Raw genomic sequence first — 27,882 nt, 5'->3', positions numbered from 1 at the left:
TTCCCAGATTTCCTAACGGGTCCCTGCTAATTCCATGCCAAAACTAGCAGTGGATTTCTTCCTTTTAATCTCCCCTAATGCCTTATTCGATTATTGTCACTGCTCCCCGGCCGCGCACCGTCCCTTCCAACCCTAATTCCCCGCCGGAACAGTCAGATGAGGCTGCCCGGCGGTGGCGAATCCAAGGGACGCGCTCGGCCGCGGACACCGCGCACTCCCCACCGCGGGCAGGGGCAGAGGCCGCGCCAGCAGCGGGGCCGGGGCTGAGCCAGCCGGGCTCTCCGCAGCCTCAGCCGCCCGAGCCCCGGGCCCGGGGGCAGCATGAGCGCCCACAGCGGCTCCAGCTGACGGCTCCGAGGGCACCGAGCGGCCCCGCGCACTCCTGCGGCATGGCTCTGCTGCTCGCCTGGGCTTGCGTGGCCGTGAGGTGAGTGAGACCCGCCGACCCCCGAGGGCTGCACCGGCCCGGAGCGGCGGGCGAGGGGCTCTGCCCTCCCTGCGCTCCCCGGGCCTGGACGGGCGCCGCTTCGGGGCTGACGGGGCCTCGCCTCTCCCCGCAGCGTGGGGCCGGCGCTGGGGGACCAGGGCGACGGGGCGGACCTCTACTCGGAAAACATCAGCCGCATCCTCGACAAGTTGTTGGACGGCTACGACAACAGGCTGCGGCCGGGATTTGGAGGTAGCGGGGCAGCCCCGTCCCTTCGGCGGCCGGCGGGTGGGGAAGGGCGAGCGGGAGCGGCCCCCGGCGGAGCGGCCCCGGGCGGAGCGGCCCCGGGCGGAGCGGTCCGGCCCCCAGCGCACCGCGGCACGAGGGGCGGTGGGATCCCAGAGCGGGCGGCGAGACCCGAAAAGCGGCTGTGGGACCCGAAAAGCGGCTGTGGGACCCCAAAAGCGGCGGCGAAGCAGCAAAGCTACCCGCGCCCCGCAGCCCCGGCTCTTTTGGGGTGGCTCCGGTGCCCTCGAACCGGGGTACCGCAGTCCCGGCCCCGCTGCCAGCCCCTCTCCGTGTCCCGCAGGCGCCGTGACAGAAGTCAAGACGGACATCTACGTGACCAGCTTCGGGCCGGTGTCCGACGTGGAGATGGTAAGGGCCTCGCTCGCCGCCCCTGCTCCCTTTTCCCGGGGTTCATTACGATGCCATCTGAGTTGACCGTCATTAAAGCAGATTACGAGGCTTAATCTCCTCGACAATCTCTAGGGCCCGGCAGAGCAGTTTGGCCGGAGCTCATACAGCTATTTCCCGGTAGCGGCAGCCGGGGCTGGGCGCGCACAGCCTCAGGTGCAAGGTGCCTGTTTAACCCCATGAAAAGATGCTGAGCAGCCGTGTCCCAGCCCAGCTCTGCAGAACACTGCCCCGGAGGAGAACACCTTCTGAGCAGCTGCAGGGAATGAATGGTGCCACTGCTGAGCCAGCTGCTCCTGCTCCTGCTCCTGCTCCTGCTGGGGCCCCAAACTCGGGCAGTGCGGGCTGGGGTGACCTCTGGCCGTTACAGCAGCAGCCACAGCAACACGTTGAGTCATGGGAGTGAGGGTGGAATTGCTGTGCTCTTTCTGGAGATTGGCTTGGGCTGTTTTTGCCCTTGTGCATTCCCCTGACACATGCTCACCTGATCCTGCAGTCCAGTTTGCCGACAGGGAACTGGTACTACTGTAGAACTGGTGGGCTCCAAGTGCTACCAAAGCTTTTCCACTGCTAGTCATCAGTCAATCTAACAGAAGGCATAACCTTGCCTTCTTACAAAATTTGCCCCCAGCCAGGTTTATCTCTGTTTCCTAAGCAACTTCTGCAACAAGCTCCTTTCTGAAGGCTTGTGAAAATATTACTAAGAATTCTTGAAAAATAATATCCCATAGATAAATATTTGACACCATAATCCTACTGTGATGTGACTCAGATCAGTCCTTTCTTTGTGAATAACCAAAGGAAGCTGCAGAAGAGTCACCAAGCTTGTCTTTTTGTTTCTGGCAATTAAACATTGATAGTTTGAACTTTGAAAGGATACTAAATAGACATTTGTATTTCCTCACAGCTCAGTCACTTTGAATTAAATTATCTCTGAGAGGACAATGACGAGATTTTTTCCTTACTCATATCAAATTATCTGTTCACTGATTCATTTGTAACTATTCTTCAAGTAATAAGAAAATAGGATATGTTTTCATGGACAACTTTTTTTAGTAACTACTTAATGGTAATAGGATTGAGTGTTTAAGCACTAAATGAAATGCCATTGACATGTGTGTTACGTTGTCTCATGGAGTTACTGTCCAAACAGCCACTTGGGAATGCTGACCCTCACACAGAAGTCAACCCCTATTTATTTTCCATAGGAATACACAATGGATGTCTTCTTTCGTCAGACGTGGACTGATGAGAGGTTGAAGTTTAGTGGGCCAACTGAAATTCTGAGATTGAACAATTTAATGGTCAGTAAAATTTGGACACCAGACACATTTTTTAGAAATGGAAAAAAATCAATTGCTCACAATATGACAACTCCTAACAAACTTTTCAGAATTATGCAAAATGGAACTATTCTTTACACAATGAGGTGAGAGTCTGCTCTTCTGCTTTTGGTTGACCTGTATTTTTGATTCTATCAGCATTGTCCTGCATACCATGTTTTTCCATTGTTATCTACTACTATGTGTTCTAGACTAACCATTAATGCTGATTGTCCTATGCGGTTGGTGAACTTCCCAATGGACGGACATGCTTGTCCACTGAAATTTGGAAGCTGTAAGTTTTTCTGTATCTTTCAGTTTGTTAAAGTAACACATTTGGTCTGCATGTATGAGAAACTCAGGAGATCCTAAGACATTATTTAGTGACAGCTGAAATTTTTTATTGTATTCTTGTACTATAATTTTACTTTTTCTCTGAGACTCAGACCATTCGTATCGACATGGAATTATTCACTGAAGGGTGACTGTTGAAGACTATTTTATTATTATTCTTACAAATCTGGCAGTCAAAGTTGGTCCTTCATCAAGTCATAAAACCTCTGCTACATTTACTATATTACTTACTTTATATTACTTATTATATTACTTTAGCTTTGAAAATACAGTTCTGTGGTAATCAATTTGGAAAATATTTAATTGAGCTGTGGAAATCAGTGTGTACATTTTATAGCAAATTAGGAAACAAAAACTAGTTCCTCTCAGGTCCCACTTCAGCCATTCTCTTATTGTTGATTTTTTCTTTCATTTTGTCATTAATGAGGTTGGGAACTTACTGGAGTAGGATGCATGTTTCTGTGGGCATTTGAGTGATAAAAGGGATTATTCTACTTACTTTTTCAATTGCTTATAAAATACATAATCATTAATGGTAATTTTCACCTCCGTTACTCAGATGCTTATCCAAAAAGTGAAATAATTTATACTTGGAAAAAAGGACCACTGCATTCAGTAGAAGTACCACAGGAGTCTTCCAGTCTTCTCCAGTATGACCTCATAGGACAAACTGTATCTAGTGAAACAATTAAATCTAACACAGGTAAGATGGAGTCTTGTGGAAACTACTGGCATTATGAAACACCTTGATAATAAATTACAAGGTTTTTTTCATATAGAACCAAATCAGTCTAATTATCTTTTGCCATTTTAAAAAGTAAAATCCTTGAAAAGACTTTAACCACTGGCACTTAAAAGACAGCTTTTCAATAACTGTCCCCTTAAACATGGAATTTTACATTAGCTTCTTGAGAATTCCCCCTGCCTCCCCACCCCACTAAAACAATACATAAAATGAATATTATTCTCCTCTGTTTCCATAAGGTCACTTTACCTTTTTTTAAGCAGCTTATTTTTATTATGTACTAGGAGGTCTGTAAGTGATTTCATCAGAATGTATTATGTTGGTTTAAGCCAATAATGTTTACTCAAATGTTGCCAAAATAACGCTGACATACTTGTCTCTTAACAGGTGAATATGTAATCATGACAGTTTATTTCCACTTGCAAAGGAAGATGGGCTACTTCATGATACAGATATACACTCCATGCATTATGACAGTCATTCTTTCTCAGGTGTCTTTCTGGATTAACAAGGAGTCTGTTCCAGCCAGGACAGTTTTTGGTATGCTGCGTTAAGGTCTTTGAACAGCTCAGCATCTCATCTACCATTCATTCATTCCTTTCATTGCTTGTTTGTTTTAGGAGAATATTCACTCCAGCTGCTCTATTTCCATCTTCAAAGGAAAATAGGCTACTATCTCATTCAGACATACATTCCATGCATCATGACTGTAGTCCTGTCTCAAGTTGTGTTTTGGATCAACAAAGAATCTGTTCCAGCAAGAACCGTGGCTGGTATTAGTGTTTTTCCTTTTGTCATTGATTTCATTCACTGTATTGAATGCATTGTATCAATCACCTGCTGTAATCCAGGGGGGATTAGGAAAGGCAGCTAGTAGGTTTCAATCAGCAAAAGCAAATACTAAAGTGAAAGCAAATGATAGTCAATTTGCTTATGAGGGTCAAAAATTTTGACTGAGAATGTTTGGTTAGCCAGATTTGTTTGTGGTGCTTTTCAATATATTTTTGTATGCAAGAAGGGACAATTTCAGAGTAAATGTCAACCTCTTCATTTTTTATAGAGGATTTTTTTTCCTATGGATTTATTGTCTTGTGAAACCAATATGAGTTAAAGCTTTAAAAAAACCCCGAAATCACATGGAATGGAGTTATTATCTGACATAAGGTACCTCATCTAACTAACACTCATTCTGGAGTGCTCTCTTCCCATTGGCTACAAAGGTATCTAAACAACTAACAAGGGCTTTAGATGGATAACAATCAGTGAGATGAATAATAATCCCTAGCACAGGTTGGAATTATAATGGAAAAGGTGTATCCATATTGCATGGCAGGGTTTTTTTCCTTTCCAGTGGTTTGAATTAATTCTCTCAAAGCTTTGAGTCTCCTTGTTCATATGAGGTTTATACCGCAAATATGATGCTGCCTGATTTGGCTTTATGTTTCACCTCTGCACTGTAGAGTTACATCCTCTACATTTTGCAACATATTGGGCATACATCCTCTTACATATTTACAAAATAGGGGGTATAGTAACTCTACATGCTTGAGTTACCTTGCTTAAGAAATGTGCAAATAAATCTATAGCTGATTTGGTAATAATTACATCAATACCCCAAACAGTGGAATAACAGCTCTTAGGTGTTGCACTGAAGAGTAAACATGGATTTAGGTGTCTGTTTTACTCTTTTCACAAATTATTTTCCTTTGTCAGTTTTGTGGAAAATAGTCACATTTGCATTTTAAAAGAATATTTCAATCTTTATTCCATTTCTATTTCTCCTAGGCACAGTCTGAATTTGTAGTCCTTACTCGTTCAAAATACCATGGATTCTGATTACCTTAATCTAAGGAAAATAGGGCAAATTCCTTATGACAAAAAAAGACTTTTAGTCTTTTTCAGTGAAAAAGTTTGAAAATTGAGAAGGTTTAAAATGCATCATATTGCAAATACTTGAATTATAAATTTCCACTTTTACTTGTAAGTCCCAAAACTAAGTTTGAGAGAAGTTAATAGTAGAAGAACAATGATGTGCCTAAACCAGTTTCTCAGCACAAAATAATTTAAGCACTGTTTACCTCCAAAATGGATGCCAGTTATCAGATTTCAGTGTTTGCATTATGTAACTGTCATGGGTTTGAGACAGGAGATTGCCAGGAGGACACACGAAAAGAGGGCAACCAGGCTCCAAGCTTAAAGTTGCAAAAAATTGTTTTAATTACCTAACAGAGTTGGAGGATAAATGCAGGCAAAAATAAACTTCATACAGTTTTTGTTCACTCCCCCTCCCTCTTACAAACCTACAGTATTCACCCCCTTTCCTCCTTTACAATCCACAAGCCAGGTGTGGGGGGGCAGGGTGTAGGGTCTCTTCTCAGTCCACAGAGCAGATTCTCAAATTTACTCATCACCGCAATTCTTCTACTACAAATACTCTTTATCTCTACTTGTTTCTCTCTCTTCAGACATTTTTTTTTTTCTGCTCTCACCCCCACCCTCTTAAGAAGCAGTCTCTGTGCTCACCCCCCTTCCCTCTTTCCAAACCAGCAACACAGCCAGGGGGCAGGATGAGAGAGGTTCTCTGGTCAGCCCAATCAGGGAGAGGGGTTCTCTACTTAGCCATGGGGTCCCTCCCACAAGAGACAGTCTTTTGGGAACTTCTTTGGTGTGAGTCCAATCTCACGAGCAACATCCCACCTGAATTCTGCTGCAACCTGAGTCTCTTTGTCCATAAGGTGCTGTGCAGACTCTCCTGAGCTGAGGCCAGGCTGCTTCCATACCAGGAGCAGGGAAAAGGCCTTTCTCTTCCTTGCAAGGCCTTTGCAGCTTTAACTTTTCGATGAGACTCCCACTGGTTTACAGTCTTTTCCAGGCATCCACCTGCTCCTCTGGCGTGGGCTGTGGGTGAATTTCTGCATCCTTATGGACTCCATGGGCTGCATAGGGACCTCCTGCCCACCCATGGCCTTCACTGTGGCTAGCAGAGGGTTTTCAGCTCCAGCACTGGGAGCCCCCCCTCCCCCACTTTCTCCACTGACCTTGGTGTCTCCACGCTGTTCTCCCTTCACATATTTTCACCTCCACCTCCTCCTCCTCCAACTACAAACAAGTGAAAGAAGTGCGTGCCTGCTTGTTTTGATTTCTTCTTAAATATGTTTTCACAGAGGCCTAACCAGCACCTCCAATTGGCCCAAACTTGGCCAGCAGCATGTCCATCACCTTCAGAGCCATCAGAGATTGGCTCTGCTGGACTTGATGTAAAAACTTCCAGAACTTACATTCAGGACACACAGGAGCCATCTTTGTGCCACTCCCCAGCCCTCAGACACCTCCCCAGGCCTACCACAACAGCTTCTGAGGGGTGCAAATTTCTCCTAGATGTTAAAAATACTTTACTGATGTTTTGGACCAATCAAAACCACCACAGTAACACATTATTCAAAACTTAGCAAGAAGTGTTCAAAGTGTGAAGACAAGGGTAAACAATCAGCAGTAGCACAGTTTACCAACTGTAATTTGGTATTCAGTTTGATAAAGTAGCTTTCCACAGTGCAGAGCATTTCATCAATATTCTCTCCACATTGAAAGAATTCTTATCTATATCTGTAATAGAATAGGAGACCTATTCCTAAGTTAAATTCCTGCTGCAGTAAGGTTTTATTCAGACACAGAGTATATAAATTTTATTACTAACTAGCACATGGATAGATTCTAATCACACATCATTTCAAAAAGTTCATTCTGGACCTTTGAAATTGAAATATAGCTCAGCACGCTTCTATTCATATTATAAAATTAGTCTGGCAGATTTGGGGGAAGTAGAGATCATACATAGTTCTATACCATCTCCTATTTGTATACCATTAAAATACGTGAAGTAACGACATTGGGACGTTAATTAACCTCAGACAGCTGGCAAGCCACATCATGTGAAAGAGTTGAAAAAACCTGAAAACAATAAGTCACCCTGTCTGGCTGCTGCAATATGCTATGACACTGCATCCTTTCCTCTGAGCATCATTCACAGCATATTGCTTCATCAACACAACATGGCCAACACAAAATGACATTATAACATCCTTTACTTCCCCACCTACCCTTTCCCAACTGCAGAAAATAGGAGAAGAGGATATTCTCCACCTTACTGTCTTTAAATACCTGCAGTTTTCACATTCCAGCAGGCATAATTATAAGTAAATATGAGTCACAGAGGCTTGTATGTAAATGATTGAGTTTGTTCTTGCACTTTTTGCTTGTATCAGGCAGCAGTAGGAAGTAAGTATATTTCCTACATTATTAATGCTACACTCCAAAACAGAAAGAATAAATTCATGAATTCATGTGAAAAACACCATGGGGCCCATGAGCTACATGACCAGATTTTGCTCTGTGAAAATAGATAAGGAGCTCTAGAGAAGTAGCCTTTCTGTCCTTCCCTATCTGTAACTAGGGGCGCTTTCAAATCAAGATACTGTTAGTGAATCTTAAAAATGTATCCAGTGATTAAAGACAACAGCTCAGGGGACCAAAGTCTTATTACTTGAAATGTTTGGATCAGGCTCTGACTGTCAAATGTAGAATTTGATTGATTCAGTGAGAGTTCTGTAAGCCATGGTCTGTCTTGTATAACAGGAGAAAGAGAGGATCACTGTTAGGGGAATGACAATATGTCAATCTAGGTTTTTGCCAAACATTCCACTTACTAACCACCCAAGGAAAGTCTCCATTATTTTCTGAGCCTAGATTTTGTTTTAGCCACATTTATCACAATTCTAAGAAGCTGCACCACGTAGAATGTTGTTATCTTACCTTTTAGTCTGCTCAATGCATTGAGGAAGTTTTCCAGAACTTTAGATGCTGAATCCAGTATACATGAGTTATTTAAGGGTACAACATACTTAGGAGTCTTGTTGGTTAGCTGGTACTTAGGATGACAGCTAAAACCAAAACTGATGTTGTGCTGTGGTTTTCTTTCATATATATGAATTTAAGAGTGGCAGGGCTGAAGCAAAGTTCTAATGCCCCCATTTCTTTCTCTTATTTTCAAGGAATCACTACAGTTCTCACCATGACCACTTTGAGCATCAGTGCTCGCCATTCTCTGCCCAAGGTGTCCTATGCCACCGCCATGGATTGGTTCATAGCCGTGTGCTTTGCCTTTGTCTTCTCTGCACTTATTGAGTTTGCAGCTGTCAACTACTTCACCAATCTCCAGGCTCAGAGAGCGATGAGGAAGGCAGCCAGGGCAGCAGCACTGGCAGCAGCACTGGCAGCAGCGACTACTGTACCGGCAGAGGACGAGATTGTCTCGGTAATTGCTTGCTTTTCTGATAATAAGCATCATATAGGAACAGGCAGCTGAAGCAGTGAATGCAAAACAATATTAAAGCGATGTTAACCTAAAACAGATTATGTAACCAGATCATGTCTGTTTATCAAAGACATTGTTCTGATTCCAGAAAATGAAAAATACCTCATTTATTTGTAGTGTTTACTTAAATTTGCAATATGGTTTTCTAGAGAGATGTTTATTTGGCAAGATACCTAAGGAAAGCCATTGAACTGTTATCCATGATACTTCTCTTGAGCAGTGCTGTAGGCAGTATGGTCAGGAAACTGTGGTTCTCAGTAAGTCTGCAGAATTTGTGGCACAGTGTGCAATGAAATGAACATGGGCATTGGCCAGATGAGGATGGGATCACTGTAGTACAAGGGTACCTACCATAAGTGGGTCATCTGGAAGATGGGTAATTAGCCTTTACATAAACTTGGCATCTGTTACTTTTAGAAAAATCTGTGTTGGTGGAAGCTTGGGGAAAAAAACATAAATGAAGCATAGATTTTTAGTACATGCGAAAGACAGGAAGTCTTTCTAGTGTCAAAAAAACTGTGACAGAATTGCTTGCAAATATTATTCCATACATCTCATGCTAAGTAGTGAATGCTGTCTCACAACATATGTTAATATATTTATCACTGTGGCCTTCCTGTTTCAAAATCAGTTTTACTACCACCATGATTTCCATTTTTAGAGGAATAACAGAATTTGAATGACCTTTTGCAAAACTTCTGAATCTGTAATTGAATAAGGAAGTCAATCTAAGAGATGCCCATATAAAGGCAACACCTTACCCACCACAGAGGAATTTTTCTATATTGGCTGATAAATAGCAGTTAAAGTTATAACATTTAAGTACTTTCAAACTATTAAATTCATAATTGATAAGTTTTGCTAACTCTTTTTGAGGACACGCGATCAGAAAAAAACCTCAAAAAGTTCTGGTTTTATATAGCATGAGGAAAATACTGATAGCTACTACATACTGAAGAGGAACTACAGCTCTGACCTGTCCTTCACATACTTCCTTATTCAAGTTTGAGTTAATTATAAGGAGGTTACTAGAAAGAAAAAAATAAAACAGAACAAAAACCACTATTTCTGTTTTCCCTGAAGTCCCTGCTTAGAAATATGAAAACAGGCCAGTTCTGCTTGTGCTGCTAGTGAATTCACAGCCACTGCCCCCACCCCTTCACATTCCCAGTCTCAGAAAAACAACTGTTCCAAAAAAATAATCTTCTGCTTCTGCCCAGATAAGCTAAGGACTTGCTCCTGATGATAGGGGCTCCTCCAGATTTACATGGTCTACGAACACTGCAGACCAAGCTAAGCACCAAATCCAAAATTTCTGTTGAACAAATGAATAAAAGATAAAGATTTTAAAAAACTCAAGTTTCTTATCAAGGTCTTCAGCCACAAACAAGCAAAGAGCCAAACTGAGGACACTCCTTCCTGTTTGGTAAACATTACCTTGTTAGGTTTTCTAAGTAAAAACAAGCAGAAAATAAACATCTATGAATAAAATACACATCTAGGAAGCAGCTGCAACCATTTGCTCAACACAATTATTTACATCTAGCTGAAAGCATGCAGATTTAGCAGAGTAGTAAATCCCGTAACATTTAGGTCCCAAGGTAAACTCAGTCTTTAAAACAGCCCACAGTGTCCACAGAATTCTATAGACCTGATCTTGCTCAAAGTTCCTATTACCCAAGAGAGTAATTTTCAAGTCCTGTACGTCCACCACTTTTTTATACAGAACATACCTCTGCAGTAGTAGGGCAAACTCAATGAGATCATGAAAATGAAGGGTGCTTAAAACTGAAGGCAAGATGATGTAGTGAAAAAGGCTTCTAGAAGAATTAACTATTGGATTTAAAAGTTCCCTTCCTGAAGGGCATTCTGGGAAAAAAGAGTGATTAGAGGATAACAGACTTTAAGAAGCTTTTCTTTTTTAATTTCTTTTTTTTTTTCCTGTGGTAGAAATAAGGGGGAAGGAACTTTTGTATGTTGTCACATTAATAGATGTACTGCAGTCAGTGATATAATTTCAGCTGAAACAGACCTGAAGTGTGTAATTTGAGCAAACAGTGTATTTAACACAGGCTGATTGCATCAGTGTATGACCATTTCCTCAGGACTGCACTGTGCTTCTGTAGCTACGTTTCTGGTTTTAGGGCAGTTATTCTTAAAGAAGGCACACAGCATAATACTCAAGCTTCTTTCTTAATGTAGATTTAGGAAGGAAAAAATCTCCCTATATCTCCCCACCTTGTTCCATTTGTTAGCCTCTAAATACTTTCAAATCTTTTGCTTTCAGATTCTTCTTCTTTTTTTTTTTTTGTTTGCTACAGTGCCCAATTATTATTCGTTACATCTTTGATAATTTATCTTGCCTCTCCTGCTCTTCTTTTTGCCTTTTCCCCTCATTTTCTCTGCCTCTCTTCTTAAAATATTGTTTTCTAAGTTACTAAAGGAAAAAGCTTAAGAGAAGCCGTAACTTATACATTATTTTTGACAGTCTACTTTATTTGATTTTTTAAAAAATCATTTTCCTCTCTCATACCCTGTACTTTGGTACCTTGTCTTTTCTAGTCTGTGATCGTTTTAATTTCTTTTTACTCTTTTAGATGGCATAATAGTGTTTTTCCATCTATTTTGTAATGCTAGTATTTTTATGTGTGATTTTTTCAATGCATGAAATTTGTTAGAATTTTAGGTCTATGAAGGCACAGGTATAGGAGGAAGAATAGCAAACTGTGTCAAAAATGCTGTCTTGCATTTGTAGAAGTCAGCTGATATTTTTACATGAGAACTTTAAAGGTTTACTTAGTTTCAAGGAGTCAATTTCTAAAACTAAAAGTCCAGTGTACTTGGGAATTTTTATGGCTATACAGCTGCCAATGGAGCTCTGCTACCAGCAGCAACATTAAGAATAACACAGACTATATGTTTTAATGAGCTATTCTTTTAACTTGCCTGAAGAGTAGCTAAACATTGTGGTGGGAATAACCTTAGGATGTCTGAACTAGTCCTTTTTGTGTGATAGGTAGACCCAGTACCTGGGCTTTGCATAAGAGAAGCCCAGGGAGACAGCTTTGGTATAAATGAAAATAGAAAGGAGTTATAAAACAGCCAGTTATAAAACAGCCTGCTTGAGTGAGGGCCTAAAATCAAGATAAACATATCTACAGAATATATTCCTTTTTTAAGTTCCAGATTAAATGTTTCTTTAACAAAAACAAACAAACAAAAAATTTCAGAATATTATCAAGCAGCCTCCTTTCACCTTCAGTCTAGTTCATTTTATTTAAAATTTTGCTGCATTCAAATAACCTAAACTCTGTCACACAGGTTGTTATAATGTAGCCAGAAAACCTGTGCACTCAGAAAAGAAATATGCCAGAAGACCAAATTCTGCTCTACTGTAGAATGAAAGTAGGAGAAAATGCTGCAGCCACTGAAGTGTGGTGGGTTCAGGAAGAGAGATGAGGCTGTGCCCATGTGCTCAATGGAGAGCTGAGAGCCCAGCAGGCCTGAGCTGGCTCCAGGAAAGCCTCTCTATTTACCTCAGCTAACTGAGAGCAGGATTTGGCTTGCTCACTTCGTCAGCTGCAGGCAATCCCTGTGTGAAATACAAAACTATGGGTGTTCCACTGCAGAGCGCGATGGCAACAAGCTGAGCAGTCATCTGGACCCTGACACAAACCTACTCTTGCTCATATGGTGGCCAAGCTGGTATTAACATGTCAAAACCAAACATCTTAGGCATACATGTATAAAAACCACGATGGCATTTAGCTTTTAAATCCATTTCAAATGTGTATTTTCTATATCAATCACAGTGTTTCCTCACAATGGCTTTTTTTACCGAGGGAGATCCCAGTCCTGGAAGTTGCAGGGGAAGGGAATTGGTGATGCTGTGTGGAGCACACCATTTGCAGTAATGCTTTGTGGGATGGTCAGGGAGTAACCCCATGGATCAAAAGACACCCCTTCCATGTGAGAGGCTACATGTAAAAGACAAAATATTACCACCCTCCAACAGCTTGATTACAGCTATGTTCTAAGAGACCTTGTGTTTTAACAGAAATCAGCACAGGGCAGTGAAATACCTCTGGAAGAGCTTCCTTCTCCCTCCAGCCTTGTGTTTCAAAACAACATGGCTTGGGCAGGAAAGGATTCTCATTTTCTTTATCAACCCTGGCCAACTGCAGAGCAGCCGTATGTCACTGGTATGGAGGATTTAGTTTCCTATAATTATGTCAGAATATATTGAGTGTGTTTAATGAGTATCCTGGTGTCACAGAGTACTTCTATCTGGATTATCAGCCATCCTTTATGTATCATCCTAGAAACAGCTACATGCATTAAAGTCCTGACTGAGAACATTGAAGCCCAATCCAAGAACTTTTTTTTTGCAGGAGGGTGGTGAGAACAAAATAAAGTAAGTTTAATTACAGGAAAAAAAAATACGGACAGACACTGGTAGATGTAAGAGCCAAACGTGACTTTGAAAATTTAAATCTGTTTAATGTAAAAACGTATTTTGACAGCAGAGAGGCCCTGTGCCAATTATATGGTTTTTTTCTGGCATACTACAAATAAACGTTAGGAAGAAAACTCTATCACAGCACATTCCCATTGAGAAGAGAATAACTAGGGTTGCAATCTCTGCTCTCCTTACTGCATACCTGGTTTATATGACAGCAGTTTTAATACTATGGGCATGGGATATTTTTCAGTTAATGCTTCCTGCCTCTATAGATCTTTAGATTTTTCCATGCAAAGTAAAATAGCATTGGAGTAATAAGGTAAATGTCTCTTCCCTTATTCACCTTCATCTGATGTTTAGGCTGTATTCTGAGAGAAGTGAATTTCAGTTCCTGGAGGTAAGAAAGAATCTGAACATGGCTCTCCCATGCTCCAAGCAAGTAATTTAACCTAAGTAATTTAACCCTTTTACTAATGTAAAATGTGATGAAAACAAGTCTGCATGTTTTTCTTCTGTGTTTCTAGCAAAGGAAACTTAAAATTCCTAAAGAGATGCCTAAAGGTAGGGCTATTAATGACTTCTAAATTATATTCAGCTTTTGATTATGCAGGATACTGTTTATATCTGTTAACAAGGCACATTATTTGCAATAGACTTTTTTTGAATCAGATCTCACAGATACACATGCAAAGAAGTGTCTAAATTAGGGTTTATAATGAATCTCTGTCATGCGATGGATACTGGAACTACACAGGACTGTATTGAATGAGGTTCCTTAGTGCATGGCCAGAAGATGATGCTGCAAACTTTCCTGTGATGTGATGTGATGTGATGTGATGTGATGTACTTTCCTGCTGGAAGATGCTGCATATGGATTGTTCAATAGCTAAGCAGAGTTTTTACTGGTGGATCACACTGGTGGATGTAGGAGCTAAACCACGTTTAACTCTCCACTTGGGAGATAAGTCATTAGTGTGTGCTATTATGTGTGTAATATGAATGGTTGAAATTACTCAAATTGTGTCTACTAAGGAGTAGAGGCAAAAATTTTTATATATTTAATTAAGCATTCTGCCTTTATAGACACTGAGTTCTGGTTCTAGGTTGGTTTGTGTGTGTTTCAGTATGAGGAAAGTTCAGTGTGTTTAATCCAATAAATTATGAAGAAAAGGAGAAATAACATTATTTTTATCTAAACTTTTAGAGTTTATTCTCACCAACCTCTTTTTACTGCATTTAATGCATTTTTACTGCATTTACTAGCAGGAAAAAGAGATGTGAGTGAAAGAGAGATAAGGAAGGACATACAGATACTCATTTGTTAAAGTTTGCCAGTATCTGGGTTGCATATATAAGATACTCATGTTACTGTTAGATCATAAACTAAACTCATAGTGAGAATATGCATTTGCAGTACAAAGCAACAGAGTAGAGAATTCTACAAATATGAATTACAGAAATCTCTTGAGGGAAAGAAACCTAAGAACAAAGTGCATTCATAAATCACAGTTAGCATCCACAAAAAAAAAAATCAGAAAAAGCAGACAAAGAATGCTATTTACTCCAAGATTATATATGCTGCATTTTTTTTAAATCTGGAAGGCAAGAAATTTGCTGAAAGCATCCTGAGATATTCTGAGCATAAGCAAATTCTAGTGATATTGAGGAGAGTTTTGAGAGAGCAGGAGCTTTATAGACGAGATGATAAGAGTGCTTTGTGAGCTTTCCAGGCAATGAGAGAGCTTGGCTGCAGAAGCTTAATAAGAAGGCAGATGATACCTTCCAGGCCATCTACATACCAGCATTTGTCTAGTGTGCTGGTGGCTCACATTAAACAATGAACTGGCAATCTGTTCTGTGTCACTGACTACTCAGACAGAGTGGCAAGTTTAATTGCCTGATGGGACTCACATTCCACATGAGTGCAAAAGCACTCCTCTGAATCAGGGTTCAGTAACCTAATAAAATCCATTATTTCCTTACGACACAGTGTGCCATGCCTCAGGCTTCTTGTTCTTGCTACTTGTAAAACAGCTCTTAGTTGAGTGATTGGCTCTGTGAGCTATGCAAAATAGGCTATTCATTTCCATTTTCTCTCTGTGTTTTGTTAACATTTCATGATGTTAATGTAGGTAATCTTTGTCAAAAGGAGAAGTTAAATCTAGATATAGTAGACACATTACTGTAGCTGCTGTTCAGAACAACTGTAATAAGAAATTATATGTTCTCCTCACTGCCCCTTCTTCTTGGTTTAGCAGTGAATCCCAATGAAAAATATGAATTGTGGCTCTGGGGCAGTAGTCTGGTCTACAAGTAGCTCCCACACTGAGAAACATCCTCATTACTCATCTGAGAAAAATTTGGTCTTAGAATTCCATATCCTGAGTAGTGATTTACAAGAAAACAGACTAGACCCTACGTTTGCTCTTATGGGCACACAGGAGTGTTAAAGACACTATAAAGAACTACACTGGGTTTTTCTTGATATGAAATCACATTGAGATAATCTTCCTATTTTAGTAATCCTCCTTCTATAGGAATGAGATTTAATAAATATAAATAAAATAATGACCAGGACTACACTTTTCCCAGTGCCTATTCAAATGATCACAAAGATTTTACTGCCTCCACATTCTAAATATATTCAGTACTAAACATCATCCACAGACCATATGCTACATCTGCTCTACTTACTATTAACTCCATCACCCCAGCACTGTAAGTCCCAATTTATGCTTGAATAACCCAGAGCAGAATTCGACTCACCTTGTATCAGAATATTGTAAATAAAAAGGGCTAAGATTCACCTGAACAACTGTATTTTTAGGAACCACTTATTTTCCCCAAAAGGTCAAGTTATTTCACAGTAAACTGAAAAACAAGATACCTTACGACTTGTACAGTTCAAAGCAGGGCACACAGGCAAAATGGAATAGAACTTGAATGAAAGCAGGAAGCCAGGCTCAGCCAGCCAGTCTGTTTATAGAGGGGGATTATTATTATGATTAGCGCAAGTGGACATGGATAACCCTCTTTCTGTTCCTGAGACACATCTGTAGATCATCCTCCATTTAAATTTGTCTGTTGCTTGCTGTGTTAGTGGAAAATACAAACCCAAACATCTGTGTTCAGATTCCAGCCCCAGAGCAGGAATGCTTTTTAATACCCATTCAAAACATGACACTGGTCATACAATGTATAGAGGGCAAATTGGAAGTAGTGATGGCTTGTAGGGGAAGAAAAATGGCCATAGGTAAGAGAAATACATACAGAAAAAGTACCTTTTTTCTTTTTAAATAAGATTATATTCTGTTTGCCTTTTATTTAGACTAAAATAAGCTGTGAGGAATCCATCTCTCCCTAATTTTAGTTGGATACCAGTCCATTCATTCACCAACAGAACTTGGCATCTGTTGTAGCAATGTCACTTGTTCTGATTCTCTGACAGTAACAATGACTTCTGGAAGGATAATTCCTGTTACAACTATTTTAGGTCACCCAGGAGATACCAGTTGTGCTAGGTTAGTCTGTTATCTAGAAATTGTGGCCCAAGTACAAGAGTGGGCAATGTATTTCAGAAAGGGCTTTTTTTCCTTTTAGCGACTCAGTCATTTATCTGATTGACTAAAATCTGTTCCCATACTTAGAAATCCTGCAAGATAAATTCCAAAAATGCTGACAGCAGGCTACATTTAAGTGAATGATTGCTATTAAATCACTCCCAAAGAATGACTTTGGAAATTGCCTATCTAACAGCATTTTTCTACTTTCAAACCTTTCCAATGTTACTCTTCCAATTTACTATGGACTTGGGTGCTGTTATATTGAGAGTTATTTACATTGTCCAAGACTTCCTTTATCCGCTTCAGTCCTTTGGTCATCTCGTTCTGCTGACCAAAAAAAGCTCCACATTCAAATCCAAGAACATCTGTGTATGTTGTGTGATTTTGTGCACAAGATTTTTCATCAATAATCTGGGAAATGAGTTTTGCAATCCTTTATGGACAAAGTTTTAGGCTTAAGCTCCATATTAATGGAACACTATCGTATTTCACATCAAAACAAACAAAATCACTCTCAGCATCCTCTGTATTTTCTCAGCCATTAGATGAATCTCATGGCTGATGCCATGCATCCACTAATGGCCATCCTGGGATGTGGCAGTAGGAGCAAGGTTTTTGAAAATTTCCTCCTATTTGACACTACTATGAAAGTGGGTAATCGATATCCATTAGAGCCTGTGGTAGATCATATTCCTAAGCCATTTCTGGAAGGAAGAACTCTATTAGTTCTACTCTTGTGAAAGTAAAATAATGGCAACTTGGTCACAAATAAAATGGATGTACAAAATTAATACATGCCAGTCTAAGAACTAAGAGGTAAGCTCCACATGTCCCTAAGTTCTGGCTAAATTTTCATAAGAGTTTTCATATAGCTTTCTGAAGAGTAATTGGAGCTGGCTACGATACTGCACAAAACCTGGGAGTAATTTGTTTTTATTTTACAATAAATGAAAATAAAATAGTCCCATTACAGTTAAGTGTTTATTTGTCTCCAGTTGTATGCATGGAAGTGCTTTGGGAATCATGAGATAGATTTTAAAATGAAATTTCATCCTGGAAAAAACAAGAGGACAATTTAGCATTCATGTCTTCAGCACCTGTGAATTAGTCCACTGCCTTTTGTGCAGCAGTTTTCTAGTTCTTGCACGGCAGCTTGACTTCATTCAGTGTTTACCCAACTCAAAGGACTCAGCCAGGGAAGATTGTGCTTCAGCCTGCCCATATGTGCTGTTTTGTTTAAACTTGATCCATATCTGCATAAATTGCAGTCATATCAATATACTGCCGTTTAGGTACACCACTACCTTTTTTTCCTTCTAGCTCCCTCTTTTCTTTTTCTCTCTTTCTTTCTCTCACTTATTACCATGTTAAAAACATGAAAAGCACATATCCTTTCATGGTTTTCTAACAAAGTTTTAGGACGCAAATTTATTTTTCCTTCTGTATAGATGCATTATTTTTGTGATTTTCTGAGATTGCACTATAGCAGAGAAGCAACAGAAAGTTAAGTTAAAAAGTGGAAAGAAGCCTAAAAATCACAAAACCTGACTCAGTATCAAAAAATCACCATTTCTTCCCTCCTCTTTTTTCTTCCACAGCATTCTGACTCCAACTCTAACCTGAAGAAGCGAGTGAACTCCATAGCATCTCAGGCAGAGCAGTCTCCTGAACCCAGCATAATATCAAATACTGCATCCCAGTGTCAGCCACTGTCTATTCCTCCACCAGCCCCACCACAACCACCAGCTATTGGAGGTGCAAGTAAAATAGACCAGTATTCCAGGATCCTCTTCCCAGTGGCATTTGCAGGATTCAACCTGGTGTACTGGGTTGTTTATCTTTCAAAAGACACCATGGAAGTGAGTAGTAAATTTTCTGAATACTTGTTTATAATATGTAGTGTGTTTACCTGGCCAGCATTATTTCAGTTGTACATTTACTCTCGCAACTTCAGTTAATCAGTCCTTTCTGAGGAATACTAGAATGTTTTCTCAAAAAGAAAAAAATCAGCTGTAGCTCTCAGTACAGTGCAGAAAGGCTGTTTGAGGAGGGGAAATGTCAACACTCCTCTTTAACCCATGCTGCACTGAGCAGAGTATGTTCTGTAAGACAGCATAGGATATCCTTGGCAAACATAAGATCTTAAATTTTCTATTTCTTAACCTGCAGTAAGGAATGGTAGAAATATCTGTTGAAGCAATGCAGTGAAGGAGATAAGAACTTTAATATCCTAAGGTTTTCTCAATGAGCTAGTACAATAAGTCTCCCCAAAAAGTTTGTTATTCATTGTATGAAGGATTAATGATTACAGTACAAAGTTTGTGAATCAAGAGTCCCTAGTTTTGTACATTTCAACACCTTTATCCTGTTTTTTTCATACAACTTCACTGTCTTATGCAGATAAAGCTGATAAAATCTTTGCTTAATTTGTTTGAATCAGGCAGAGAATGATCACATCTTTAGATATCTGTGAGGTCCAGAAGAGATGCGTGCCCTGCAAATTGAGCATGTCTAGAATAATAAGTCAGTAATCAGTCATTAAACTTTATGTCTTTAACGCTTTAAATCTCTATTTTTTCCCCTTTTTGCCTAAATACAGTTAATGGTGTCCTATTTCCTTGGTAAAAAATATATTCAGTTGCCTCGTTGCCATAGAGTTTTGGATCTTGTGAACATTGCAGTCAATATGATTGGTACATTTAGCTTTATTTAGGACAGCTAAAGACATAATGATGGTATTTAGATAGCACCAAATGCACAAAGTCCCTACATCGATAAAGGCAGAGGCTGGAAATCTGGTGTGAGTGGGGATCAGGCTGTACCTCTATTTCCTAGATGAAAGGTAAAGCAGGCCAAGGGAAATCTCGTGGGCAGCCAAGGGATGCTGCAGTTCGAAGGAAAGGAGACAGTGCTGGTGGCACCTTGCCTCTGCTCAAAGGCTGCTGCTCTACCAGCCTCTAATTTTGCTGATTTTTGCTGCTAGTATGATGTGGAAAATGCTGTCTCTCAGAGATGGAGTGTGCTGCCAGGCAGTTTGTATGGAATTGTGAGGGCAGGAAGGTAGGAGACACTGTCTCTTACAAATGTTCCTGCAGATGTCTCTTTCAAGAGGTCACAGCTGCCAGCTCCTGGCCACTCCAACCCTGCCCACTGCTAAATTTAGCATTTGTGCCAGAGCTACTGATCTTGCTGCTAAAATATTGACTATGTGTGCAAATTACTTATCTCAGTCGGAGAAGGGAAGTGTTGAAAAAGCTCCTGTCTGATCATTACAGCTTCTGTTTAAGGCCAGCTCCTCCTCAGCTTGAAGAGCTTGCCGAGACTCCAGTGATTCCATTCAACCATTCCCATTTTGGATCTAGAAATATTTGGAACATAGTTGCCATTTCCCTTGGTAGTGATAAAATATTTACACTAAACCTCATATATTAATAGTAACATTAGAACCAGGCTTTTAAAATACTTCCAAAGTCTAGGACTAAGTGCTGACTATAAATATTTTTAAATGCTACTGTGCAAGTAGCACAATCATGCTCAGAAGCTCAGAAATTATGTTCTGTAGTAGCATTACAGAATGACAGAAATCCAGCAGCAAGATTTAGAAAACAGTATTGACAGCTGGGGTGTTTTGAATTATGTAAATTTTGGTCAAGCTTTTCTTCCTAAATTACATTTCCCCATTTGTGTACTCAGTTATAACTGATAATTGTGATATACGCTGCTCGGTTTCTAATTCAAATGTTGCATCACTTTACCAGTTGTTACTTTCAACAACCAGGATTGGTTTTGCTTTAAAAATATACTAAAAATATGTAAGCTTTTCCTTTCAAACATAGGAGATGCAAAAGTTAGGTGAGCAAAGCATGGTGTGCTTCAAGGGCAGTTAAACTAAATCTCTGGCTCCCTCAGGCCCAGTAGATTTAATGTTGTTGCAGTATTATTCAACTTATAAAATTTAAAATGTGCATTTTGTGCAATATTTCAGGTATATTAGCTTTTTTTGTTACTTTTTTGAGTTCATGTGGCTTTTGTTTAAAAAAACAAAAAGAGAAAAAAAATCTAATTTTGTTAATTGAAATAAACAAATTTCCAGTGCACTGATTCTTGCAGTGCAGCTTTCTAGGATTTTGATTAGTGTAGTTTGGAGCACAGAACATCATTCACTACTTCATGCTCTTAAACTGAACAGCTACCGACTGTCTTTGGAGATGCATAGAGAATAAATCAAGCATTTCATGAACCTGTTTGTAAAAACAGTTATTAGCACTGGAATCAAAGGTCATTTTCAACTCCTACCATTATTTTCTGGCCGTACTCTGACTTTGAAAGCACAGTTTTTACTTCATGCTCAGGATTCAGAGCCTCAGCTGGGATGAGCAGCCTTGTTAATGTAATGACACAGAGTTGCATGATATGAGCTCTTTTCTAAGCTGTTTGGTAGTAGTTCTGTACACTACTAAGCAATTTTCTTACGGCTTAAATAATGAGCCATATGTTATAAAAATGAAAAAGGCATTTTTGTGTATTGTATCTGGTAAGATTTATGAGAACCTTGGGGACTGAGTACTTTTCAAAGTTCTTGGATAACTTTTTCTTCCCCCTCCACTTAATAATTTTCTCTTCAGGTTAATCACCTTTTCTCTTATTATACAGGTAAACTAAGAGTATGTGAATTACACAGAATTTTTTTTTATTTGGAAGTCTGTAGAAAGAAGAAGGTGTTTCTAATAAAATTTATGCCTTTAAACGTTTGAATGTTACCATCATAGACTGGTTTGGATTGGAAGGGAGCTTGCAGATCATGGAATTCCACACCCCTGCTATGGGCAGGGACACCTTCCACTAGACCAAGTCCAACCCAATCTGGTCCTGAAAACTTCCAGGGATAGGGCAGCCACAGCTTCTCTGGGTAAGCTATGCCAAGGACTCACCACCCTCACAGGGAGGGGCAGCCAGGGCTGGACAGACATAAAAAGCTTCTTGGACTGAACTCTGTATTTATACTTCCATAAAAGTATAAATACTGTACCAAGTCAAGTTTTGCAAACCAGGAAGCTTAGTAGCGAGCTTTCATTGCAAAAATAATATTTTTCTATATTTTAAAGAAAAAGAGCATCATTCTCTGAAGAAAAAAAATGAAAAAAATCCAGGTTGAAATTAAGTGATTCAACTGAATGCTTCCTATGCATGGATGGGGATAACATTCATCTTCTGGTCTTAATATTTAAATAAAGGGTTCAATGCTCCATTTGAACAAGGGGGGAAACATTCAATAGCAGTCATCCACCATGCAACATGATACATAAGATATTTCAGTTTAAATGTGTTTGCACTGGGGAGTAGCAATAGCATTGCAGGACAAAAATTGTATTGGTCAAAGTAAAGAAATTAAACTAACATAGTCCTCTGTCTGCATTTGGCTAGACAGTGTATTGGTAAAACCCAATACAACCAAAGGACTACAAAATGTATGAAATTACTAATGCCAGTTTTTAGACCACAGAAAATGATGATACTTGTAAGATAAGCTCCCCTTCCTCTCCAAAGGTTTTATAAGTTAATGCTGACAGGTTCTTAACGATGGTGATATCACTGTGCTATTTATAATATGAAAAAAATAAAGCTTCAGCTTTACTCTGAGAGGACTTGCTCCCTCTCTATGTAAGGTCAATTAATTTAGGTGGAAGGTGTGAAGATGTGGCATCGCTGTGATTTATACATGGGGGTTGGAACAGGCAGTTTCTATAGTTCATGTTCTTCTGTAGGGTACAGTAATATCTGCCATCCACAAGAAGCTCTGTATAGTAACAAACAAGATGTATTTGTCTAAATTAGCCAAACAGAAAAGATCTTGACAGAAATGCAAACCTTTCTGAGAGAAAAAGTTATTCTAGTTTTCATTTTGTCATATAACATATTTTGGCTTTGTTTTCTGTTTTAAATCTTGCTAAGTCCTTGAGCTGAATACTAATTTGTGACAGTGACCTTGGTAGGTGAATGGTACACTAAGTTTATTTTAAAATTTGCTTGATATAGAATGCAAAGGGTCCCCTTTTAAAAAGAAGGCTGCAAGTACTTTTCTACCCTTTCCATATAAGAGCCAATGCATATGCCACTTCCACATCATCTTATTTCTAAATTTATCTATCTTAATTTTCATATGTGATGTTATATTACTGTTTCTTATGTAATAAAACATGGAATGATGGAGTGACTCAAACTAGAGAAGGAGGTGATGTTAAAATTTTGATGATAAATGCAGAAAAAGCAGCAGATGCCTGCTTTTATGTTTGAGAGCAGAAGAAGATACAAAGTCACTGAATGGACCAAAGTTGCTGAGTCCTGGATATTATTTGGATGCAGAGAACATAGCAGGATGGCAGGAAAAGACTTACATAATAAGTTGAAGATGCTAATGATGTCAAGTGGGGAGAAATAAGAACAGAGAAAAAAAATAAGAGCAGGAAAAGTGTTTAGCTTCAGTACATTGATCTTCGTAAAGCTTGTAGTGCATATTGTTACATCATGTTTCAGTTTAAACTTTGGAAAAATAAAGTTTGGGAGGGACTTGCCATGCACACTTAACAACTGAGCTTTGATGATCCAGGTAATGAGCAGCAAATTCTAAGAGGACTCTCCCTTGTAATGCAGTTCTATTTTGAGTCTGCTGAGAGTTAGAAATCACGTGGGTTTGTTGGTTAAATCAGTTGTTGTTAACAACCCACACCTTCTCTCTAAACTTTTCTTCCAGTTTTTTGAACCTTCTGCAATGCATTTTCGAAATGACCCTCAGTCCAACTGAAGAACAGCTCAAGATCTCAAGGAAATCACTCAAGGTCGCAGAGGATTAAAGAGAGTTCAAAGGGTTTGTCTATCCACAGGTGCTCTCAGTTTTCACACAGGGAATATTTATATTGGACATCACCTGGATGCAAACTCTGGACAAATCAAGAGCTGCAAACTGCTTAGAGTTCTAACAATATTTTCTTCAGATTTCTTACAGTAATTCTACTACAAAAGTTCTTGTTAAATTATTTTGTTCAATTGTCAAAGGGAAGAATGTTCATTTGTTCTAAAACATTTGTAAACAATTGAATGTTTACATTGATATGAAACATCAATAAAAGGGTTTGGGTTTTTTAAATAGAATAAGGATTGCTAAACTCAGCTGATTCTGAAATGGTATAACTTGGCATAGTTTCACTGAAAAGTTAGCAGTTATACTGATCTCCAGCACTTGAAATTGACCCAAAATGATGTTGGAAAGAAATCCTATGAAAAGGAGATGCAATTCTATTATGTTTAACCCTTTCATATCAAAGATAAGGGATTAGTTCTTGAATTATTTTAAATTTCATTTTCACCTTTGAGATGACATTTATAAAGAATGAGATACAAGAAAAAAATGAAATATAATATTTTTTGTGTGTTTTAGCTGATTAGTTACCCTAGTGTAACTTTCTTTATTGAAAGTCACTGTGGAAGTACAACCAGCTAATAACAAGGAATTTCTTGGCAGGCTCTAGAAACGCAGGACTGAAATGTCAGGGAATTTTCAAGGTCTAAAGCTGAATAGACAGAAAGATGCATCAGGCTAAGTGCAAACCTCCAGCTCCAGGGGACTTCCTGGAAGCACATCATGATAACTAGTTAAGGAGCAAGCTGCTTTTTATCAGCTGAGTCTACTGAATTGCCTGTAGCAAGCTCCCTGGAAATTTTTTCCAGAGCCAAAGTACTGTCAACATATTCAGAGTTCAAAGGTAATAATATTTTGTCACTCTCAACGCAGTCACAGAACTTCTTTCATTCACTCTTCATCTCCATGATCCAAGAATGTAAATAGGAAACACCTGCCTAATCAAACAGCCCCAACCCAAAATTATTGCAGGTGTAATGGACGTTGGGAGGAGTCAGAAGCACACAAAGAAGTTTTATTTGAAACCAAATAAAAATTAAGGATCCTGACCTATCTTGAAATTAATTTTAGTAGAATAAAATTAACCAGAAATGTGAAATAATGTACAGATTCAGGATATTCAGGGTCTTTTGCTTTGTCTAAACAAACATTTTAATCCCTGTGAGAAAATATTTACAGGCTAATTGATTCCAGTAAGTCATCAACTGTTTTATTGGTACAATAACCATTTTAACTATTTGATGGCCTTGCTCCAGCTGTTCCTCCTCCTATTTCAAGAGCTTTTACTAGTGTGGTAGCTGGACTGAACATGGGAAACTCTTTTTGTACATCCTGTTCTCTAACTCTGAAGGGCTTAAATGGAACAATTGAAAGATTTGATTCAATAATAGATATTGTTGAGATGTCACATTTTCAATTTGCTTTTTCAGACTGGCTGCAGGCTGGCACACTTGTATGTATTTGTAAGTGCACTGAATTCTTTTTTTATTTTGCTTTGAAACTAAAATAGTGAAAAAATTTCCTATTTGAGCCTTTATATACTGTTTTAAGAAAAAATTAAACTATGGATATTGGGCAAGTATTTTATAATTTGTAAATACAACTTATTTTGAAAAAAGCAAATTATGCTCTAGGAACCTAGAACTTATTTTTCAGAGTAACTATATTCATTCTTGCTTCACTGACCAATTTCTATTTTGAATACATTAATATATGTAAGAGTTTCCAGAGTACTTTAAAAGTGCTTTATGCACAAAATGAAAATGTTTGAAAGCTATGGTAAATCAAATGACACTAAAGCAGCTAAATTTTGTATCCGGTCTTTGCTTAAAAGAATTCTAAATATTAATTTTACAGCAGATGCAGAGAGTTACTAAACAGTCACTATTTCCTTCAAGTGTAGTATTTCATTGTATAAAATGGTGGTAACTTCCTGATTATGAAGATGTATCAACATCTTAAAAATGTATTAGTAGCTCTTGGTATTTAACAGCACATTGCAACATGAGCACAAAGACTGCTTATCTTTTTTTCCAGAGTTTTTCATGTGGGTATGACAGAGAAGGGTTGGTTCTCCACAGCTTTTTGAATGGTATGAAGGGAATTTGTGTTTTTCCTGTTCCATGCTTTGTAGAGACACAGGTGTAATCCATAATGTTAATAATGTCAAGTTATCTTAGAATAAATGTAACTACTTACAATTAATGTCAGTTCTTAACAATCCTGGTTATGGTCAAACACTAACCAACCAAGCAAGACAGTAAAAGAGCAGAAAAATAGAAAAAGGTTTTATATATATATGTATATATTTCTGTATGCATATATACATATGTATTTCTGTAGAAAATATAAGTAATAAATAAATACTACTATAATAAGTAATATATATTTCTTCACTTAGTACAAATGGAAAGGAAAGTAGGGGATATGGGTTTCTTCCAGTAATTTTGACTGCACTACAATAGAAAGAGCAGGAGCCAAAGTTGCTCTAAGATGGGAATCCTGTGTGTGAAACAGGGCACTGTGGGGAGAGGATGTGCAATTCCCTTGAGCTGTTGCACTCTGGTGCACATTATCCAACACCAACCTATTTTTCTATGCATCCTGGTAGAAAGAATATTCTGGTTTTAGCCCACACACACCACAAAGGGACCAAGTGTAGCTTAAATTCAGTTTTAGCATGTTCTGCTTGATCAGCAGTGCGAAAAAACAGGTAACTAAGAGCACAATTACAGAATTATGTCATAGTACATTAGAATTTTCAATTACATATAAACCTCTACTATTCTTGATCTGGGCTCTCTCCCTTCCATTGTTTTTTTTCATAATTTCTGAGCCAAATGAAAACCCAGCAGTTTTAAGACATAGAAACTATGCAGTGGCACACTAGATCAGCCTTGATGTCATCCACTCCTGTGTACAAGGGGTAGTCATCCCCAGCAGCTAAAGCGGGAGCTGCATAAACCCCAGAAACGTGAAGATAAAAGTCTTGATATAGGGTATTGTCCAGCGTTCTGATATTTTGATGATACCTGTCAGGTTACAAACTCAAGGCCTTTCTCTTATATGCAAACAAAATTCAGAGGTGACTTTGTCATTGCCCAGTTCATTACATTATTGTTTCTCTTCATTTCATGACAAGAGCACCATCCCCTCATCTGCCTTCTCTAAAGAATTCATCCTTGCAGGATTTTCCTCTAACTGGTAATCAATCAAGGCCTTTCAACTCTCTGCATAAATGATTTCTGTCACCTGGCTTTATGGAGAAATCTGTGAAGGAAAAAGTCCTTCTCCCCAGTCAGAAGTAAACAGTTGTGTTCTGCATCACTACTTCAACAAAATCATCCCTCAGCCAGCACTGGAGTGGTGCTTGCGTACAGAGAATAAAGCTCTGCAGCTCATGTCCAGGCACACTTTGATGTAACCCACAGCAGCTCAGTGTCAGCAAAGTATATTGCAAGTACCAGCTGGTGACAAAGCGCAAATGAGACTCAGCCGTGCTTTGAGATGCAATTCATAAAACAGAAAGTTTGACCGAGAGGTATTAAGGAATCCAAAGAAACCAAAGCACCTTCAGAATTGTGAAGTCAGAAACAGAATTCCATATGTACTGAGAGTCCTTAACAAACAAACAACACACAAACCTTATTCCTGCCCAAACCAAATTACGTGTGATCTCCCAGTCACAGTTAGGGATAAAAAACCCTAACCTATGTATTTAATGTAGTTCTATAAAAGACAATACAAGTCACTAAGGAATTTCATAAACCACGCATTTGTAGTAAATCACTTTACAACACACTTGGCTTGTTCTCAAAGGAGTTATTAGTTCATGAAAACATGATCTGACCGCAGCTATGACTAGGCTATTTTATTCTCCATAAATAAGAGTAATCTCTAGTAGTTTTAAGGTACTAAATTCTTTACATGCCCTAAGGAGCCAATAAACCTCCTCTAGGTCATATATAGTTACATATTCAATAATTACTGCAAAGGTTTTTCTCCCCACTTGATACATGCTTTGTT

General features: G+C 39.0%; 1 protein-coding gene across 2 annotated transcripts; it reads left to right on the top strand.

The window, feature by feature from the left end:
* Window positions 1–20: 20 nt before the first annotated feature.
* Window positions 21–27,817, top strand: GABRA6 (gamma-aminobutyric acid type A receptor subunit alpha6). Of its 2 annotated transcripts, none has more exons than XM_085073458.1 (10): window positions 21–427; window positions 561–679; window positions 1,017–1,084; window positions 2,332–2,552; window positions 2,658–2,740; window positions 3,359–3,502; window positions 4,165–4,317; window positions 8,593–8,855; window positions 18,539–18,799; window positions 23,692–27,817. In XM_085073458.1, the coding sequence occupies exons 1-10, from the start codon at window positions 78–80 to the stop codon at window positions 23,740–23,742; spliced, it is 1,713 nt and encodes a 570-aa protein (XP_084929584.1). In that variant the 5' UTR covers window positions 21–77; the 3' UTR covers window positions 23,743–27,817. The 2 variants fall into 2 exon arrangements, with proteins under 2 accessions (XP_084929584.1, XP_084929583.1); XM_085073457.1 differs by lacking the exon at window positions 4,165–4,317 and adding an exon at window positions 3,932–4,084 and having other exon boundaries at window positions 42–427; window positions 23,692–27,810.
* Window positions 27,818–27,882: the final 65 nt, after the last annotated feature.

This window comes from Lichenostomus cassidix, chromosome 13 (assembly GCF_008360975.1).
Source record: "Lichenostomus cassidix isolate B80296 chromosome 13, HeHo_3.0, whole genome shotgun sequence".
Classification (NCBI taxonomy): Eukaryota; Metazoa; Chordata; class Aves; order Passeriformes; family Meliphagidae; genus Lichenostomus; species Lichenostomus cassidix.
The sequence above is the reverse complement of the archived record's forward strand: the minus strand, read 5'-3'. Positions and strand labels throughout refer to the sequence as shown.

What these genes read in the sequence shown, in the direction of transcription:
- GABRA6 (XM_085073458.1), top strand. Translation starts at nt 78, where the DNA reads ATGCCTTATTCGATTATTGTCACTGCTCCCCGGCCGCGCACCGTCCCT. An exon ending in GCTGCGGCCGGGATTTGGAG is followed by an intron (nt 680 to 1,016) that starts GTAGCGGGGCAG and finishes CGTGTCCCGCAG; the next exon opens with GCGCCGTGACAGAAGTCAAG. An exon ending in TCCACTGAAATTTGGAAGCT is followed by an intron (nt 2,741 to 3,358) that starts GTAAGTTTTTCT and finishes TCCGTTACTCAG; the next exon opens with ATGCTTATCCAAAAAGTGAA.